The 17,972-nt window shown below is 34.9% G+C and overlaps 1 protein-coding gene across 1 annotated transcript in view; it reads left to right on the forward strand.

Moving 5' to 3' along the window:
• The window catches only part of ABCE1 (ATP binding cassette subfamily E member 1), a 38,014-nt gene that overhangs the window by 9,744 nt on the left and 10,298 nt on the right, over nt 1–17,972 (forward strand). Inside the window, exons 5-16 of the mRNA XM_060012097.1 lie at nt 757–874; nt 1,237–1,374; nt 1,535–1,604; nt 1,823–1,919; nt 2,842–2,931; nt 7,557–7,678; nt 10,256–10,477; nt 11,487–11,546; nt 11,646–11,704; nt 12,982–13,092; nt 13,184–13,326; nt 13,442–13,564. Of these exons, the coding sequence (XP_059868080.1) occupies nt 757–874; nt 1,237–1,374; nt 1,535–1,604; nt 1,823–1,919; nt 2,842–2,931; nt 7,557–7,678; nt 10,256–10,477; nt 11,487–11,546; nt 11,646–11,704; nt 12,982–13,092; nt 13,184–13,326; nt 13,442–13,564 (1,353 nt within the window). The remainder of the gene's footprint in view (nt 1–756; nt 875–1,236; nt 1,375–1,534; nt 1,605–1,822; nt 1,920–2,841; nt 2,932–7,556; nt 7,679–10,255; nt 10,478–11,486; nt 11,547–11,645; nt 11,705–12,981; nt 13,093–13,183; nt 13,327–13,441; nt 13,565–17,972) is intronic.

The raw sequence follows: 17,972 nt of genomic DNA on the forward strand, positions 1-17,972 counted from the left end.
GTTTTTAATCTGCTGAACACTAATATTTTGAATCTAGGAGTCTAGAGTTAACTAATAAAAGGGTATTTCTCAACCTGCCAGCTTTAAGGGGCCTACTGCAGCAGGGAGAATGAGTGGAATATTTCTGGTTGATGTGGCACGTCTCTCCTTGTAAGTAAATGGCAGGCCAAAAAAAAGAAAGACAGGGCTCCCCTGGTGGCGCAGTGGTTGAGAGTCCGCCTGCCGATGCAGGGGACACGGGTTCGTGCCCCGGTCCAGGAGGATCCCACATGCCGCAGAGCGGCTGGGCCTGTGAGCCATGGCCGCTGAGCCTGCGCGTCCGGAGCCTGTGTTCCGCAACGGGAGAGGCCACAACAGTGAGAGGCCCACATACCGCAAAAAAAAAAAAAAAAAAAAAAAAAAGAAAGACAGTGTGAGGTTGTACCTGCTGTGCAATTTTCTACCAAACCATTTTATTATACATTAAAACTGAGCCTTACCTGGAAAGAAAAATTGTTACTTTAGAATAGACTTTGAGTGAAAGTTGAATAAATAAAATTTGGAGTATATTAGTCATGGATGCATTCCTAACAACAGTTTAAGTTAATCTTGGCTGCTGTTTTTTCCTAATAGCCAGTAATACCTGGCATATATCTCTTTTGTCTTATTGATGAATGTGTGTGGAGTGCAAGCGCATTAAAATACATCATTCTGGTATTACGTCACTTTTTCTACATAAGTCTGAATTGTCTTATTATTTTTGTACACTTATGACAGGTTGCCCATTCCTCGTCCAGGTGAAGTTTTGGGATTAGTTGGAACTAATGGTATTGGAAAGTCAACTGCTTTAAAAATTTTAGCAGGAAAGCAAAAGCCAAACCTTGGAAAATATGATGTATGTATTACCACCTTATAAAAATGAATATCTTGGTTCAGTTTTATGAGGCTATGAAGGAGAGAGTATGTGTGATTTTATTTTTTAATGTTCTTATTTTCAAGATTATTTGTGGAATTAATGCTGAGAAACTATAAATGAAACTCCTTTTTAGGTAAAATCTGTTAATGCTGCTTAATTGATAATTCTGAGCTTTCGTAAACTGTTATGAGTTGGTGTTTTCTTGATTTGAAATTAAATCCACCTCTAATATTATCTTAGAAGCAGAGGTATTCTGTTTGGATATGTGTTCTATTTTGTATAACATTCATCCTCTTTGCAACTGTATTATTAAATTCAGGTAATTATACATATATTTCTAGGACCCACCTGATTGGCAAGAAATTTTGACTTACTTCCGTGGATCTGAATTGCAGAATTACTTTACCAAGATTCTTGAAGATGACCTAAAAGCCATTATCAAACCTCAGTATGTAGACCAGATTCCCAAGGCTGCAAAGGTCAGTTGCTTTTTAGGAGAAATTTAGTGGATATTACAGATATTGGTGGACATATAAAAGATAAATCAAAGTAAACTTGTTTTATTTTGTGACTCTTTTTAATAGTGAGGGAATTTTAGTATTGAAGGAAAATAATACTATTTCTGATATATTATGGCAGGGGACAGTGGGGTGTATTTTGGACCGAAAAGATGAAACAAAGACACAAGCAATTGTATGTCAGCAGCTCGGTAAGTGTTTATTTTGTGTATGTGTTTTAATAGGCCCTGAACTTAACTCATGAAGATAGGTATCTTTATATGGATTACTGAAATAAATGGAAAAATCTCTAGTAGTTGTCGTATTTTCAACAGAAACATTCAAACAGAGAATGACTTGCAATATACATTTTACCTTGAAGAGGTAAAATAAAATAATATTGAACACAATGCCTCTATGTTCTTTGTAGATTTAACCCATCTAAAAGAACGCAATGTTGAAGATCTTTCAGGAGGAGAGTTGCAGAGATTTGCCTGTGCTGTCGTTTGTATACAGAAAGCTGATATGTAGGTTACTTTATACTTTTTGTAAATCTTATCCCTACTTTAGAGTTTTTGTTTATAATGCTGCTAATAGAGCAGTGGTTTGAGAGAAATTAATAGGAAGAGTATCTAATGTTTTAACTTTGAGGTCAGATGTTGAAGCAATTGTGCATCCATTGCCCATTTCCCTGTTATTCCATCAGGGGTAAAAAATTCATTTAGGTAAGTACCTTACAACTTATGGGTTCTGGAGCTCTTTAATCTGAAGTCAGCTGTTTATTTTGTAAACTCTCTTTATACATAAGAAGGACTTTTTTTTTATGATGAAGCTCTCCTACCAGGCTGGCAAGGTTTTCCATAGCTCAAGTGGAAAATCAGGTTTTTTAGGTTATCCTAAATCAGGGTGGCTTGCCATGTGAGAGAGAAGAAGGAAGTGAAAAAGGCGAGTTTCCTTTCTACCTTTTAATGCCTCTCTTCTCCCAGATAGTTTTTGCTCTCGTCTTTTTCCATACTTCTACTCTGGCATCCAATGCAGGCTAGTTTTTCTCCATAAAATATTCTGTAATTCTGGGCAGAGCCCTCCTTTCCAAAAACTCTGTTTGCTTTAGTGCAACCGACTTTAGCCAATTAAGAGAGCCCTCTGAATTACTTTGGAATATATCAGAATATTTTTCATGAGGAGATAACAGTTTGTAAGTTAGCCTAATCTAGGAGTCTCTCCCCAGACTTGATATGCAGTCCTGCCTTTCGTAATTTATTTTCTTCCTTCTACTTCTGAACAGAATACAGAAATTTTTACCATTATGGGGTGGGCTCCTCATTATTATAAGGGGATTTTTGTTGTTGTTAAATCAGAAACTATATCTCAGTGCTTTAAAATAACATGCAAGATAGAATTTTATCATACTTGCCTTTCAAATTATTATGTTTGCTTTTTTTTTCATAGTTTCATGTTTGATGAACCTTCTAGTTACCTAGATGTCAAGCAGCGTTTAAAGGCTGCTATTACTATACGATCTCTAATAAATCCAGATAGGTAAGTACAGATTTGGTATATGCCTGTGCTGTTTTGTTTGAGGACTTTCACAGATTTCTAAAGTTTAAACACTGGGACCATCAATGTCACATATATGTGTGTGTTTTCCATCTTGGTTTTTGGAGCTATCACTTGAACTTACCTTCCTTTATCTAGAAAAGAGATTCTTAATGCAAGATCCATTTACTACCATACCTGTTTCCAGGGAGCCTAAGAATACTCTGTAGTGATATGCAAATTTTGGCATATATGTATGGATTTCTGGGAAGCAGATCCTTAACTTTTACCAGATCCTCAAATGGATATGTCACTCATACACACAATTTTAGAACAGAGTAATTCCGGTTTCCCAGGTCTTACTGAACACAAGGGAGGTCTTAAAAACTTCTGTTAAGTAATCACAACGTCCTGTATTTGTAGGGTGCTTTTGTAGTTTGCAGAGTTTTTATATCCATTATCTCATTTGCGCCTTAGTAAACTTGTAAGTAAGAATCTTTAGGTGGTATTCCCATTTTGCAGATGAAGATGTTTTAAGGTCAGAAAAGCTAGTTATTTCTAGGTTTCCAATTTGTGATATGGCAAGAACCCAGGGCTTTTTCTATTCCTCTCTTTAGTAGCTGATTTAATTCATAGCTGATCTTACAACAGAGCAAGAGAAATCCCTAGGGATCAAAAAACCAAAGAGAGAACTGTAAATTACAGGGGAAAAACAAGGATGGCTTTCTTGAGGGAACGTTGCTTGTCTCTGTAGTAAGTCTTGAGCTTTAACAGCCACTTGTGGGCAAGAAGCAAGGCCTTGTATTGAATTATCACACAAAATGCCAGGACTCTCAAACGACTGCTTTCTCAGCAAAAGAGCAAACACAGGAGGATGTCAAGGAAACATATACCTGTCACTCACTGAGATCCTTGGAAATGGAGGGCTGGCTCCCCTTCAGATCTCTTTAGGGACTGGCAGCTCACATGGATATGGAATTGAAATTTATGTGATCAGGGGAGTCTAAGAACCATCCATGTTAAGAAAGTAACATAACAAGAGGGCCCTAGAATCTTTAGTTCTGTGGTACCTAGATGAAGCAAATATAAAACCACTCTGGAAGCATATGCCCTCAACCCTGGTCACACAGGATTTCTACAGGTAAAGACTCAAGAGCTTTAAGCCCAGGGTTATAAATGATAGGAGGAAACTGTCTACAAATGAGTCAGTAGACACAACAAACAGCAGGATTTAGACTTTCAGGAACTTTGAGTGACATTCTCAAAGAGACTATAAAATAATATTTAAAATAATTTAAAACATGAAGATTTAAAACTAAGAATATGATGCTACAAAAAAGCAACAGGTAAATATTTAAAAAACCCAAACAAATCTAGAAATTAAAAGTATAGTCATGACATGGACATGGACAGATTAGACAGGTTAGGTACAACAGAAAAGAGTGTGAGAAACTTGAAAAGTTGGTCTGAGCAAGCTACCAGAATACAGCAGAGAGAGAATAAGATTGAAATACAGAAGGGAGGTTCAGAGACATGGAGAATGGGATAAGAGAGAATAGAATGAGAAGAGGATTTACATATGTCTTAATAGGAGTCTGAAAAATAAAGCTATGAAAAGGTCATGGCTGGGTATTTTCCAGAATTGGAAAACTTGACTCCATAGATTCAAGGAGCAAATGATCCATGTACATACCTTGAAGTAAAACTTGGAATATCAGTGGTAAAGAGACAGTCTTAGTTGAGCCAAAGCGTAGCCATAATTTTCACTTCATTCTTAGACCAGGGCATTATGATAGCCTCTTTGGGGGAAGTAAGAGTATAAAATGTCCCAATATTCAGGGACTTCAGGATAAGGTAAATTAAAGAATACATAAGCAGTCAAGTCAGTAGTTCTCAATCCTAATACCTTTTTATAAAACATTTTTATATTCCTTTGTTTTACTGAAATGAATATCATAGATATTATCTACATTTACACATAATTTTTTTAATACTATATAATGCTTTAACCATAATGAAAAAGCTAAAAGGACATGTATTTCAATATTCAGCCAAATCACTACATTCTATGTTATGAGAGGGCAGTAACCATAGTTGTAAAAAGGATAACATGCCAAAACAGGTTAGATTGACAAAGAGAAGAAAATGATTGTTAGATTTTCTCAGATGTGCTGGGTCTCATTTTTATAGGTAAAGGGTCAAAATAATTTCTTTGTAGTGATAGACTGATAATAAAAAGTTACAGGAAGTATATCTGCATCCTGAAATTCTACAACATATCAAGGCATACATTCAGTCTTTAATGCTGTAAAAAGATTTTGAAGATCATATCCTCCGATAAACAACAAGAAATAGAGGATGGATTAGAGAGGGGAACAGTAATGCGAGAGGAAGATTAAAAACCAACAGATAACCCAAAATTAAGTGTAGGGTGTAAATTTTCATAGCATACATTTCTCATGTTGCAGATTATTGTTTCTTCCCAAACCCTCAGAAAATTAGAGTGGCTCTCCTAAATCTTTTTTAACATTTTGGACTTCTGCATAAGCTCCATTTGAAAGTAGGGAAGGCAGGAGGTGTGACTTATTTTTTTCTTCTTTTCAAAGCACATTAAAAGCCACTAGATAATAACTATGCTGCCTTATACTTGGCCTTGAAGATTTTAATGGTAAAAAAGCAGAGAATTATTCCAGATAATGGAACATTGCCAATAAAGATACCAAGGCAGGATAAATATTGGCCCACTTGGGTGATTTGCCATTTTTATTGATGCTCACCACATTCAACAGTGGGCAAAAGTTTATTTGCATATTAAGAAGGGTGTTCCTACTAGAGGTAGAATTGGAGGTGAACCATGAAAGGGTTATGTAGAACTTCAGCAAGTGAGGATTTTAGGCAGGATGTTAGACCATTGAAATGATAGACCACCCTTAGACACACAGGGATAGAAGGGTAGATTATTCAGGAAACAAGCAAAGAGCCATTTTTCAGTGTGTCCTATATATAAATGAAATAAAAGAAATACAGATGCTGTGGTTCAGTTGACCAATTATTCGACTTTACAATATTGTAAAAGCAATACACATTCAGTAGAAACTGTACTTCAAATTTTGATATTTTCCCGGTCTGGCGATAGGCAGTACGATATTATCTTCTGATGCTGGGCAATGACAGCAAGCCACAGCTTCAAGTCAGCCACATGAGCACGAGGGTAAACAGCTGGTACCCTTACAACCATTCTGTTTTTCACTTTCAGTACAGTATTCAATACATTACATGAGATACTCAACACTTTATTATAAAATAGGCTTTATGTTACATGATTTTGCCCAACTGTAGGCTAATATAAGTGTTCTGAGCACATTTCAGGTAGGCTAGGCTAAGTATGATGTTTGTTAGATTAGGCATATTAAATGCATTTTCAAATTACGATGGGTTTATCAGGTGTAACCTTATAAATTGAGGAAGATCTATAGTAGCTAAAGTTTTGGAAGGTCTTAAAAGAAAGTCTGAAGATGTTATGTGTTTCATTTGGAACTGAGAGCCACATCTGGGGACCTGAAGAAAATGAGGTTTGTTAAAAGCGTATAACAATATTGATAGAAATGACAGCCTGAATTAGAATCTAGATAGAGAAAGAAAAGAATGAACTAGACATGCTTGACAATTTAAACAATATATGATTGCAAATAAAATTCTTTTTTTTATGGGAGTAGTGATTCCATCAATAAAAATATTGCTGGTTTTTATTTGTACAGGAAGCTGATAAATTAGAATTTTATATAAAGCAGAAACTAACACACCATTGTAAAGCAATTATACTCCAATAAAGATGTTTAAAAAAAAAAAAGAATTTTAGGTGTCTGTAGGACGTTGCTTTTTGAACATCTTGAGCTAAGTTGAATAGGAATAAGATGCGTAAAAGCTTTATGATTATTATTTGCCTAATAGTTTCTATACTAGCAATACATTTTTCCTACCACTTGAAAAGTCATGTCATAGCCCATCCCGTTTATAAAGTGCTCCAGTACACACACTAACCTATTTTCTTTCTTACCGTCACTAGATTTTTATTACCTGTAAAAACATTTTGCTAACGTAGTGTTTTTTGGTATTGTTTCATATCTATTCCTTGTCTCCACAGCTGAAGTGAAAATTCTCAGGTTGAGGATTCTGTTGTATTCTCTGTGCATTCCTTACTACAGCTAGCATGAGACAGGACAAGTAGAAGGGTTTAATGCATAAATTGAAGAGCATAATAAACAGTTTAGAATAGGTCTGATTTAAATCTATTATAATTGTTTCTGCTTTGTAAAGTTTATTTTAAAGTTTATTTTATTAACAAAACATTTATTTCATTTATTCATACACTATTTCATGTTAACTCTTTTCTTTTAGTTTAAGAAAACAATTTGAAATATGAACGTTGATAATGAGTCTTAAAGAAAATGTTTTATAACTTAAGCTTAATATGGTCTTTACGGTTAATTTTTTAAAAATATATCTGTCTTCCTGAAATTTACACTGTAGTTTTTTAAAAAACTATGTAAAAGTTTTCATTATAATTAAATATTTTAATTATATATATTATATTACATTTTAAAATAAAAATCTATATTGATTTTCAGATATATCATTGTGGTGGAGCATGATCTAAGTGTATTAGACTATCTCTCTGACTTCATCTGCTGTTTATATGGCGTACCAAGTGCTTATGGTGTTGTCACTATGCCTTTTAGTGTAAGAGAAGGTAACTTGAAAAACTTTTCACAATGCTGTATTCTCTTTCACTCTAATGCTTAGAAAATGTATTGCTGTTGATGCTAAGTAGTTAAGTGTTGCTGTCATATTACTTATCCAAAACTCTGGCCTTAAGGAATTTAATCTCACAATAGAATATACATATATAAGGTTATATACATCAGTTGTTAAACATAACCTATGTCTTTTTGTAGAAGTTTTTGTTGTGGGTAAAAATGCTGTATCACTTTCACTATTTATTTGCTACATTAAAAGTTTCTTTTATATTTTGGCCTCTGCAGCATCACTGTACTACTTGTCATGTTCAGCTTTATCTTTGACGGGCCAATACCAGTAGGAAAACTCTTAAAATTGATTTAGTGCTCATCTTGTTTTCATGTTTCAAATTTATCTGTATCCTAAGTCTGTGAAACTAAGACTATACAAAAGTCTAATAAGATAGTTATTATAGTCTAGTAAGTGACTAAAATTCTAATAAAATAGCTTAGTAAGTGTATTTTCACTTATTCCTTCTACTTTCAGGAAAGAGGGACTCTGGTCTGTTTTCCATGTCTCTTCCCTAAGCAAGTTAGGCAAAAGTAAAAACTAGCCTACCACTAAGTGGCTCTTGAAACAGAATCAGTGCACTCTCTACCTCATACACCTTCTTCCTTTTAATTTCTTTCTTAATTGTTTCCTCATTCCTATTTTTACTTTTTTACATTTCTTCTCTCCAGCTATGCCTTAAGCTGGCAATCTAGAACACCTAAAAGGACTACTTAGTCCGTATCTTGAAAAAATACCATATTCTACAAGAATAAGTATTCATGTAGCCTTGTAGCTCCCTAGGTTGAACAGGCTCTTTTTTTTTTTTTAAAGCTGTCTCTTCAAAGAGATTGCTTTTGAGTTACCTAAGAAACTTTTGGAGAAAGAAATTATATTGCATCATACTCTGCATAAAAAGGCAGTGGTATCTTTTAATTTATAAAAAGTGTATAAATAGTTTAAGATGTGGGGAAGGAATTGCTCTCACGTCCCTATCTATACATTTGAGATAGGTAGGTATTTTAAGGGAAAATTTGTGAGATTTCCCAGTTTTCTTTCCAGTAGTCTTAAGAGATGATATCAGAAGCAATTAATGTTTTATTCTCCTCAGTTAGCAAGTATTTATTGAATGCCTACTCTGCCTAAAGTAGTTCTAGAATCGCATTGATGATAATGACATGGGTACCTGGCAATCACTTTTCATAATTCCATTTATAGATGCCATGTCTAAAGCCTATGCCAAGAAGTAGTTCCTGGTGAGGTTTTTAATGTACCCTATCTGTTAAAACAATTCAAGTAACAAACTGCACTTAATCTTTCTGCTTTCCTTTAATATACTGAAATTAACACATTATATGTAAAAGCTCTTTATGAACTGTAAAGGAATTTTTGCTTGAACTCATTTTTAAATTGGCAAGAGAGACATTGCAGTATTAATGTATAAAGCTGACTTGTTAGTGTTTTTTCCACAGTCACTTCTCTGAGCTTTCATTTTCTTACCTGGTGAATTAGGCACTTGGACTAAATGGCCACTAAGTTTCCTTCAAGTTTATATTTTTATTTAATTTTTGGTTTTAATCTTTTTAACCCCACATTTGTAATTTTTAAATAGTTTAAGATATAAAAATGCTAATTTGGGCAGAATAAACATCTGTTTATTCTGTCAATAAATATTTGTTGAACACCTGTGTTCTAGGCTGAAAAGGCCTAGATGTGGTTCTTAATTGCAGATTACATGGATAATATCCTTAGACTTTCTTTCAAGACCTTCTGGAACTTCACCTACTGTCCTCTTATAAATAGTAAACACTTTAAAAACAGATCTTTTCACTGTTTCCCAAATAATCCACTTTTCCATTTCTGTGCACCTGCCATTGTGGTTCTTAACAACTGCAGCATGGAGGAATTTTCATGTACAGTATGTTAGTTTACTTTCAGTTATTAAAATCTGTTTAGATAATGGTGTTTTTGTACAGTGAAGCCAAAAAAAAGGTTAATGAAATAGTTTGTTATTATAAATTTCTTTGAAACCTGGGAAGTTAATCTGAAAACAAATGCAGTAAATCATAACTTGAACGTATGGTTATGTCTCCCATGCAAATGAATATTCGTAACTTAAATCATCTTTAAAAAATTATTGCTCAAACTATTTTAATTTATTTTATGTCAATCTGAAAATATTCCATTTTACCTACTTATCATTTTATAGAGAAAAATTACAATTTTTTATTTTAAAATACAGAAGAAATGGCATCATAGGCTTTCACATAAAATCTGATGGAAAAAATCTTATAAAAATCACGTAATAATGAAAAGTTATGCTTTGTGTATATAGGCATACATGAATTACTTAAACTTGGCATTAGGTACATGAAACACTGTTGTCACACTGCATGCTATAAATCCACAGAAATTTAAATCTATGCATAGATTGCTCACAAGAGAGCCTAGGGTTTTGGCTTTTACATGATCATTTATTTTTGTGGAAAAAGTTTAGTCTTTAAGTGATCTTTACTAATTTATTTCAATGACTTTCCAACAGGCATAAACATTTTTTTGGATGGCTACGTTCCAACAGAAAACTTGAGATTCAGAGATGCATCACTTGTTTTTAAAGTAGCTGAGACAGCAAATGAAGAAGAAGTTAAAAAGATGTGTATGTATAAATATCCTGGAATGAAGAAAAAGATGGGAGAGTTTGAGCTAGCAATTGTAGCTGGAGAGTTTACAGATTCTGAAATCATGGTGATGTTGGGTGAAAATGGTAAGTTTTCCTTATTTTGTGATATTCGGAAGTTTGTTCTGTTTATCCAGTAACTGAGTGTTAATTACTCCATGAAAAACTTTGACTCAGTTATAGTTCTGGGAGCTGGATTGAATTCCTACATTTCTCAGTGTAGTTCACATTTTGTGACAACATATGATTTAATCTGTCATTTAATCGAGTTCATATTTCTTATTTTGTTTTCATAACCTTCAGTGAGAATAAGATTTTTTCTAAGCTGGTTTTTCTATGTATAAATTGATATGAATAGCACTTATTCATCTTAGAAACTGACTAGGAAGGAAAGGATAAATTGATAGTTCTGAAGCAGTCTAGTTTAAAATGTTTTTCTTGCATTCCTCCACTTGGAACCTTTCTTAATTTAAATTTAGGCTAATCTAACTTTGTAAATAGTTGTATTACCAACACTTTTTAGTAATACATTATCGTCATAAACATAGTTACGAGATGAATTTGAGTGCCAAATATCTGGTATGGCTTTCATGATTTTTAGAAAAAGATTTGAATTGTGTACTTACAGCTTACAAAACTGTAGAAGAAAAAAATTTTATGAAGATTGTTGCAATGTATCAGTTTTTAGTTAACAGGAATTTTGAGCTTGGTTGCAATTAAATACTTCATGTAACTGGCCTTTATGATGATGGTATCAACCATAACAATTATTGTCCTGTCTTAACAATAAATTGTGTGCATTGATATTTTAGCTAAATAAGTCTTTCAAGAACTAACCCAAGACTTTATAGACCACCGTTTGTTAAAATGGCTGTCATAAACTTTAGTCTATATTCCTCCTAATTAGTTTAGAATGATACTTGAGAGAAGAATCATGAAAGTTCAAGTACTTTTCTATATAACCTTCAGAATTCAGTAGTGTCAGTGTATTTGTTCAAAACTAATTTCTCAGTTAAAACCCAGTAGTACATTAGTGATTTACTGTAAATGTGAAGCATCTTTCAAGTCAATTTCTTGTATGTTGTGTTGTTGCCAGGTACTGGTAAAACGACGTTTATCAGAATGCTTGCTGGGAGACTTAAACCTGATGAAGGAGGTACTGTTGTAATATTGAGTCTTTTTACTCTGTTCCACATAGTAAACTTTGAAGATCTGGGCCGTTTTCAGTGTCTTATTTATTTGTATTACTTTGCAGGGGAAGTACCAGTTTTAAATGTCAGTTATAAGCCACAGAAAATCAGTCCCAAATCAACCGTGAGTTATTCTGTTATTTTGTTATTGAAGAAGAGTTTATATGTGTATATACCTAGAGCATTAATCTTACACTATATCAAAAATTTTCTCCAAATTAGTTTCTGTACAGGTGTAATAAGGTGGCTAAGGAAGATCTTAGGACTACTACAGTTCTTTATTCATTTCCACTACTAGGAAACTCTTAAGTCTGTTTGGCATCTTTTTCCAAAATAAATCTTCAGAAACTTAATGTGTTTTGGTGCTGCAGATGACATCAAGAAAGTGAAAAGTTACCCACAGGACTGGAGAAGTTATTTGCAAATCATATATTTAATAAGATACTCGTATCCAGAATATATAAAGAACTGTTACAGCTCAATTTTTAAATGGGCAAAGGATTTGAATAGACATTTTTCCGAAGAAAATATACAGATAGCCAATAAACACATGAAAAGATGCACAGCATCGTTAGTCATTAGGGAAATGCAAATCAAAACCACATTGAGAGACCACATAACATCCATTAGAATGACTTAAAGCAGAAAGACAATAACAAGTATTGCTGAGGATGCAGAGAAATTAGAACCTCATATGTTGCTGGTGGGAATGAAAAATGGTAGAACCACTGTTATTCTGTCATAAAAAGAAATAAAACACTGATACATGTTACAATATGGATGAGCCTTAAAACATGAAATTAACCTCCTTTGATTTCTGCAGGTGTTGTAATGAACTTACTAATTACAGTATCTATGCTCAGTACTCACTCATGTTGGGAATATTTGAGACGGCGTGGCTTACAATGAAAATTTTATCATTGATACTTTCTATAAGCTTAGCTTTTAAGTTCTCAAACTCAGCCCTCTTCTCAAATAACAAGTTAAAAGACATCTTAAATTTATCCCTGTCATATTATCGTGCATTTTGTGTTAGCTCACAGATTGCCTAAGATTAGTTGATACCCATATTGACCTTTAGAAGTATTCCTAGTCTCTAATGATTTCTTCCCTGAAACATTTATCATTTACTACTTTCAAATTTTAAGATTTTGGTTTTTTTTTTTAACTTGGACATGGTGGGTTTTTAATTTTTAAAGTCTCAAAACATGTCATAGCTGATGGATAAGCATCTAAATATTATCGATATCTGCTGGTGGCAAATTGATATACTTTTGCTGTGTAGCTTAACTTTCTCAAGATTCAAAATTAGAGTAGTTCTATACTGAAATAAAATTTCAATACTTTTCCATTAAATACTATACTTTTCCATTAAATAATTCCATTTTTCCATTAAATAAGGGAAGTGTTCGCCAGCTACTACATGAAAAGATCAGAGATGCTTACACTCATCCACAATTTGTGACTGATGTAATGAAGCCTCTGCAAATTGAAAACATCATCGATCAAGAGGTACTCTAAAATAATTTTTGTTGTTTTATCATTTTATTATTTTAAACTTTGAATGTCTCTACATGGTTTACTGAACTTCTTTTGCAAATAGGTGCAAACATTATCTGGTGGTGAACTGCAGCGAGTAGCTTTAGCTCTTTGTTTGGGCAAACCTGCTGATGTCTATTTAATTGACGAACCATCTGCATATTTGGATTCTGAGCAAAGATTGATGGCTGCTCGAGTTGTCAAACGGTAATGTCCCACTCATAAAGAGTATTACCTGTGGTCGTGTGTAGTGGCAGACAAAAGTGCTTAATATAGTGTTTGAATATGATGATATAAAGCTTTTCAAAATCATGTGTTTTAGTTTCATACTCCATGCTAAGAAGACAGCCTTTGTTGTGGAACATGACTTCATCATGGCCACCTATCTAGCAGATCGAGTCATTGTTTTTGATGGTGTTCCATCTAAGAACACACTTGCAAACAGGTAAAACTATTTTCTAAACTAAGTTCCAACACTTAGAAACTTACTTTATTTAGTTATTTATTTCAAGTTGGCTGGCTCTTTTTTTTTTTAATCTTTGTTGGAGTATAATTGCTTTACAATGTTGTGTTAGTTTCTGTTGTAAAACAGTTTGTTGTACAACAAACTGAATCAGCTATAAGTATACATATATCCCCTCCCTCTTGAGCCTCCCCCCCCGTCCTCCCTATCGCACCCCTCTAGGTCATCTCAAAGCATCAAACTGATCTCCCTGTGCTATGCAGCAGCTTCCCACTGGCCATCCATTTTACATTTGGTAGTGTATATATGTCAGTGCTACTCTCTCACTTCGTCCCAGCTTCCTTTTCCCCCCACTATGTCCTTAAGTCCGTTCTCTACGTCTGTGTCTTTATTCCTGTCCTGCCACTAGGTTCATCATTAACGTTTTTTTAGATTCCATATATGTTCATTAGCATACGGTATGTGTTTTTCTCTTTGTGACTTACTTCACTGTACGACAGACTCTAGGTCCATCCACCTCATTACAAATAACTCAGTTTTGTTCCTTTTTATGGCTGAGTAATATTCCATGATATATATGTGCCACATCTTCTTTATCCATTCATCTGTCTATGGACATTTAGATTGCTTCCATATCCTGGCAGTTGTACCACAGTGTTCATTGCAGGAATATTTACATGAATCTTTTTGAATTATGGTTTTCTCAGGGTATATGCCCAGTAGTGGGATTGCTGGGTCATATGGTAGTACTATTTTTAGGTTTTTAAGGAACCTCTATACTGTTCTCTATAGTGGCTGCATCAATTTACAATCCCACCAACAGTGCAAGAGGATTCCCTTTTCTCCACACCCTCTCCAGAATTTATTGTTTGTAGATTTTTTGATGATAGCCATTCTGACTGGTGTGAGGTGATTCCTGATTGTGGTTTTGATTTGCATTTCTCTAATAATTAGTGATGTTAAGCATCTTTTCATGTGTTTGTTGACAATCTGTATGTCTTTGGAGAAATGTCTATTTAGGTCTTCTGCCCATTTTTGGATTGGGTTGTTTGTTTTTCTGATACTGGGCTACATGAGCTGCTTGTATATTTTGGAGATTAATCCTTGTCAGTTGCTTCGTTTACAAATATTTTCTCCCATTCTGAGAGTTGTCTTTTTGTTTTGTTTATGGTTTCCTCTGCTGTGCAAAAGCTTTTAAGTTTCATTAGGTCCCATTTGTTTTATTTTTGTTTTTATTTCCATTTCTCTAGGAGGTGGGTCAAAAAGGACCTTGCTGTGATTTATGTCATGGAGTGTTCTTCGTATGTTTTCCTCTAAGAGTTTTATAGTGTCTGGCCTTACATTTAGGTCTTTAATCCGTTTTGAGTTTCTTTCTGTGTATGGTGTTAGGAAGTGTTCTAATTTCATTCTTTTACATGCAGCTATCCAGTTTTCCCAGCTCCGCTTATTGAAGAGGCTGCTTTTCTCCATCATATATTCTTGTCTCCTTTGTCAAAGATAAGGTGACCATATGTGCGTGGGTTTATCTCTGGGCTTTCTATCCTGTACCATTGATCTATATTTCTGTTTTTGTGCCAGTACCATAGTGTCTTGATTACTGTAGCTTTGTAGTATAGTCTGAAGTCAGGGAGCCTGATTCCTCCAGCTCCGTTTTTCTTTCTTGATTGCTTTGGCTACTCGGGGTCTTTTGTGTTTCCATACAAATTGTGAAATTTTTTGTTCTAGTTCTGTGGAAAATGCCATTGGTAATTTGATGGGGATTGCATTGAATCTGTAGATTGCTTTGGATAGTGTAGTCATTTTCACAATGTTGATTCTTCCAATCCAAGAACATGGTATATCTCTCCATCTGTTTTGTATCTTCGATTTCTTTCATCAGTGTCTTGTACTTTTCTGTGTACAGGTCTTTTGCCTGCTTAGGTAGGTTTATTCCTAGGTATTCTTTTTGTTGCGATGGTAAGTGGGAGTCTTTCCTTGATTTCTCTTTCTGATTTTTCATTGTTAGTGTACAGGAATGCAAGAGATTTCTGTGCATTAATTTTCTATCCTGCTGCTTTACCAAATTCATTGATTAGCTCTAGTAGTTTTCTGGTGGCATCTTTAAGATTTTCTATGTATAGTGTTATGTTACCTGCAAACAGTGACAGTTTTACTTCTTCTTTTCCAATTTGGATTCCTTTTATTTCTTTTTCTTCTCTGATTGCTGTGGCTAAAATATCCAAAACTATGTTATGTTGAATAATAGTGGTGAGAGTGGGCACCCTTGTCTTGTTCCTGATCTTAGTGGAAATGGTTTCAGTTTTTCGCCATAGAGAATGATGTTTGCTGTGGGTTTGTCATATATGGCTTTTATTATGTTGAGGTAGGTTCCCTCTATGCCCACTTTCTGGAGAGTTTTTATCATAAATGGGTGTTGAATTTTGTCAGAAGCTTTTTCTGCATCTATTGAGATGATCATATGGTTTTTATCCTTCAGTTTGTTAAGATGGTGTTTCACATTGATTGATTTGTGTATGTTGAAGAATCCTTGCATTCCTGAGATAAACCCCACTTGATCATGGTGTATGATCCTTTAGTGTGCTGTTGGATTCTGTTTGCTGGTATTTTGTTGAGGATTTTTGCATCTATGCTCATAAGTGATATTGGCTTGTAATTTTCTTCTTTTGTGACATCTTTGTCTGGTTTTGGTATCAGGGTGATGGTGACCTCAAACAGTGAGTTTGAGAGTGTTGCCCCCTCTGCTATATTTTGGAAGAGTTTGAGAAGGATAGGTGTTAGCTCTTCTCTAAGTGTTTGATAGAATTTGCCTGTGAAGCCATCTGGCCTTGGGCTTTTGTTTGTTGGAGGATTTTTTGTTGTTGTTGGTGTGTTACGCGGGCAGCTCACTGTTGTGGCCTCTCCCGTTGTGGAGCGCAGGCGTGCCATGTGGGATCTTCCCAGACCAGGGCACAAACCCGTTTCCCCTGCATCAGCAGGTGGACTCTCAGCCACTGTGCCACCAGGGAACCCCGCTGTTGGAGGATTTTTAATCAGTTTCACTATCAGTACTTGTGATTGGTCTGTTCATGTATTCTATTTCTTCCTGGTTCAGTCTTAGAAGGTTGTACTTTTCTAAGAATTTGTCCATTTCATCCAGGTTGTCCATTTTATTGGCATATAGTTGCTTGTAGTAGTCTCTCATGATCCTTTGTATTTCTGTGTTGTCAGTTGTTACTTCTCCTTTTTCACTTCTAATTCTGTTGACTTGAGTCTACTCCCTTTTTTTCCTGATGAGTCTGGCTAATGGTTTATCAGTTTATCTTCTCAACGAACCAGCTTTTAGTTTTATTGCTCTTTGCTGTTTTTTCCTTCATTTCTTTTTCATTTATTTCTGATCTGATCTTGATGATTTCTTTACTTCTGCTCATTTTGGGGTTTTTTGTTCTTCTTTCTCTAATTGCTTTAGGTGTAAGGGTAGGTTGTTTATTTGATATTTTTCTTGTTTCTTGAGGTAAGATTGTATTGCTATAAACTTCCCTCTTAGAACTGCTTTTGCTCCATCCCATAGGTTTTGGGTCATCGTGCTTTCATTGTCATTTGTTTCTAGCTATTTTTTGATTTCCTCTTTGATTTCTTCAGTGATCTCTTGGTTGTTTACTAGCATATTGTTTAGCCTCCATGTGTTTGTATTTTTTACAGTTTTTTTCCCCTGTAATTGATATCTAGTCTCCTAGCATTGTGGTCAGAAAAGATGCTTCATATGATTTCAGTTTTCTTAAATTTACCAAGGCTTGATTTGTGACCCAAGATGTGGTCTGTCCTGCAGAACATTCCGTGTGCACTTGAGAAGAAAGTGTATTCCTTTGTTTTTGGATGGAATGACCTATAAATTTCAATTATGTTCATCTGGTCTAATGTGTCGTTTAAAGCTCATGTTTCCTTATTTATTTTTGTTTGGATGATCTGTCCATTGGTATAAGTGGGGTGTTAAAGTCCCTTACTATTATTGTGTTACTGTCAATTTCTCCTTGCATGGTTGTTAGCATTTGCCTTATGTATTGAGGTGTTCCTGTGTTGGGTGCATAAACATTTATAACTGTTATATCTTCTTCTAGGATTGATCCCTTGATCATTATGTGGTGTCCCTCTCTATCTGTTGTAACAGTCTTTATTTATTTTCTTATTTTTAATTTTTTTTGCGGTACGCGGGCCCGTCATTGTTGTGGCCTCTCCCGTGGTGGAGCACAGGCTCCGGACGCGCAGGCTCAGCAGCCATGGCTCACGGGCCCAGCCGCTCCATGGCATGTGGGATCTTCCTGGACCGGGGCACGAACCCGTGTCCCCTGCATTGGCAGGCGGACTCTCAACCACTGCACCATCAGGGAAGCCCCAACAGTCTTTATTTTAATGT

This window comes from Delphinus delphis, chromosome 5 (assembly GCF_949987515.2).
Source record: "Delphinus delphis chromosome 5, mDelDel1.2, whole genome shotgun sequence".
NCBI lineage: Eukaryota > Metazoa > Chordata > Mammalia > Artiodactyla > Delphinidae > Delphinus > Delphinus delphis.